Below are 2,477 nucleotides of genomic sequence, written 5' to 3'. Positions count from 1 at the left end.
GCAAAAAAGATGGCTCAGGTTTTGTCATAGAGTATGTACACATGATAGGTACAACCTCTTCACATTTCAGTATTTTCCCATCTTCCATTTTAGCTTTATAACATGAGTGCAGATTAAACTTGCACAATTTACACACAGGTAGTGCTTGGGTTGTTCAAATGGTTGAATCTAGAGGCAAATAACTGAAAAAAAATCCTAGAATGCAGTTTAGTAAATCAAAATTTCATTCATAATTATGTAAAATGTGTCTTTAACAGAGGCATGGGTTATTGCTGTCATATGCAGTATGACAACAGTTATAAGGTTGTATACTACATGGTATGACATAATTTCAAATACAATTCAGTACAGTATCTCTTCATGAAACTGTGACATTCCATAGTTAGCGATAAAGGAAGTAACAAAGAAAATGTGTCACTTCTATTTTTCATTTTCAGTAACCTTCAAAAGAAGAGTTTAGGAGAATGCCTAACAGCAGCATAACCCAGCAGAATCATTCCTCCAGTGACACACTTCTGGACACCTCAGAGAAGCTCTGCACAGTTCTCATAATCCTGTACATAATCAACTTGGCTGGTGGCATCCTTGGGATCGTCATGATGTCCCATCAGTTGTTTCAAAGGAGATCACAGTCTGTGATGACCATTATTATCATCAACCTCCTGGTGCTGCACACCTTTATGCTACTCAGCATCCCATTTCGCCTCAGCTATTACATTTTGCAGGAGTGGAAATTCGGGTGGTTTGCCTGCAGGCTGGGGAGTGCCCTCATCTACCTCCACATGTACCTCACGTTTGTGTTTTACATGGCTATCATCGTAATCCGCCTCTTCCGGCTCGAGTTTAGGAAGTGCTACACTACAACCTGGGTGGGTGCTGTCTGGCTGGTGGGAGCACTGATCATCACACCTATTCTTCTCTCATACTATGGCACCTCTAAGACTTATCACTCCTCCAAATGCTTTCAGTTCCACAGGGAGATACAAGAGCCTCACATGGTGATCGCAAACTACTGCTTGATTGGGATTTTGGTGGCAGTTTGTGCTGCGCTCACCATAATCCAGCTGATGGTGATCTGTAGACTGGCTGTGAAATACTGGCCTGACATTAACTCTCATGTGGAATTCAGGGCTCAGGCAAAGAGTTTCTTCTTCATCTTGATAACATTAGTCTGCTTTATGCCTCATCATGTATTCAGAATATATTATATCCAAAACTACCACCTTGATAAAAACCATAAACTACTCACATATAATGAAATTTTTTTAGCTTTAACAACAATGTGCTGCTTGGACATGTTGTGCTTCATAGCAGGGATAGCCCATTAAACTGTGAACTACCAGGAAATCCAGTTGCAGTGTGTCAATACTGGCTTTTGGCAGAAATAAAACTGTGTAGCTTGCACAAGCTACTGTTTTTTATCTTCTCTCTTGAAGGCAAACACAAGTCTTACTCTAGACTTTGTCCGGTGTCATGCCCTGAAGCTTCATTAAAATCTTCCACATCTGCCCTTCTCTAGTAATGACAGCAAAAGTATCCATTCCTTTGTATTTTTTTCCTCAAAGTGTCTCAGTAACAACAACCTACTGTGATCAATAAGTTGTCTACTCTGAAGGTGTAACAACTTCTTCTGTCAATTATGATACTGAAGGGAAAGGATGAAAGAAATAAATTCCTCTACAGGACATTTATATTAGTGATTTTTAGATAGCAAGGACATTAAATCTATTCAAATGAGAAGTATTCACAGAATTGGTAAGGTTGGAAGGGACCATAGTGAGTCATTTGGTCCAACCTCTCTGCTCAAGCAGGGTCATCCAAGAGCACGTTGTACAGGATTGTGTCCAGAAGGTTCTTGACTATCTCCAGTGACAGAGACTCCACAACCTCTCTGGGCAATCTATTGCAGTGCTCGGTCATCCACACAATAAAGTTCTTGCTCATATTCAGGTGAAACTTCCTATGCATCAGTTTCTTCCTGATACCTCTTGTCTATTGCTTGGCACCACCAAAAAGAGCCTGGCTCCATCCTCTTGACACTCTGCCTTCAGATACTTATAGACATTGATAAGGGCCCCACTCAGTTGTCTCTTCTTGGGGTTGAACAGGCAACTCAGCCTTTTTCATGAGAGATGTTGAGATGCTCCAGCAGAGGAGTAGAGATGCTCATCTTCGTAGCCCTTTGCTGGAGGGCTCCTCCACTCCAGGAGCTCCATGTGTCTCTTGTGCTGATGAGCCCGGAACTCGACATAGCACTCCAGATGTGGCCTCACTAGGGCTGAGTAGAGGGGCGGGATCACCTCTCTCGGCCTGCTGGCAGTGCTCTTCCTAATGCACCTGTATTAGGGAGGATTCGATCATACTGAAATCTTGAAACCATGACACCATTGAAAGCTCAACAAAATTGAAATTTATTACCAAGAGGTGGCCAACAAAGTGAACAAACCCAAAAGGGAGGAAGGAAAAGAGAAATCAGC

At 42.1% G+C, this 2,477-nt stretch overlaps 1 protein-coding gene across 1 annotated transcript; it reads left to right on the top strand.

The window, feature by feature from the left end:
* Window positions 1-464: 464 nt before the first annotated feature.
* Window positions 465-1,328, top strand: LOC116798028 (probable G-protein coupled receptor 141). Its single transcript, XM_032710131.1, has one exon. It carries the CDS (start codon window positions 465-467, stop codon window positions 1,326-1,328), a length of 864 nt encoding a protein of 287 aa, XP_032566022.1.
* The last annotated feature ends 1,149 nt before the right edge of the window (window positions 1,329-2,477 follow it).

Source organism: Chiroxiphia lanceolata, chromosome 1 (assembly GCF_009829145.1).
Source record: "Chiroxiphia lanceolata isolate bChiLan1 chromosome 1, bChiLan1.pri, whole genome shotgun sequence".
Classification (NCBI taxonomy): Eukaryota; Metazoa; Chordata; class Aves; order Passeriformes; family Pipridae; genus Chiroxiphia; species Chiroxiphia lanceolata.
The sequence above is the reverse complement of the archived record's forward strand: the minus strand, read 5'-3'. Positions and strand labels throughout refer to the sequence as shown.

Excerpts from the sequence above, each read along its gene's own strand:
- LOC116798028 (XM_032710131.1), top strand. The coding sequence starts at position 465 with ATGCCTAACAGCAGCATAACCCAGCAGAATCATTCCTCCAGTGACACA.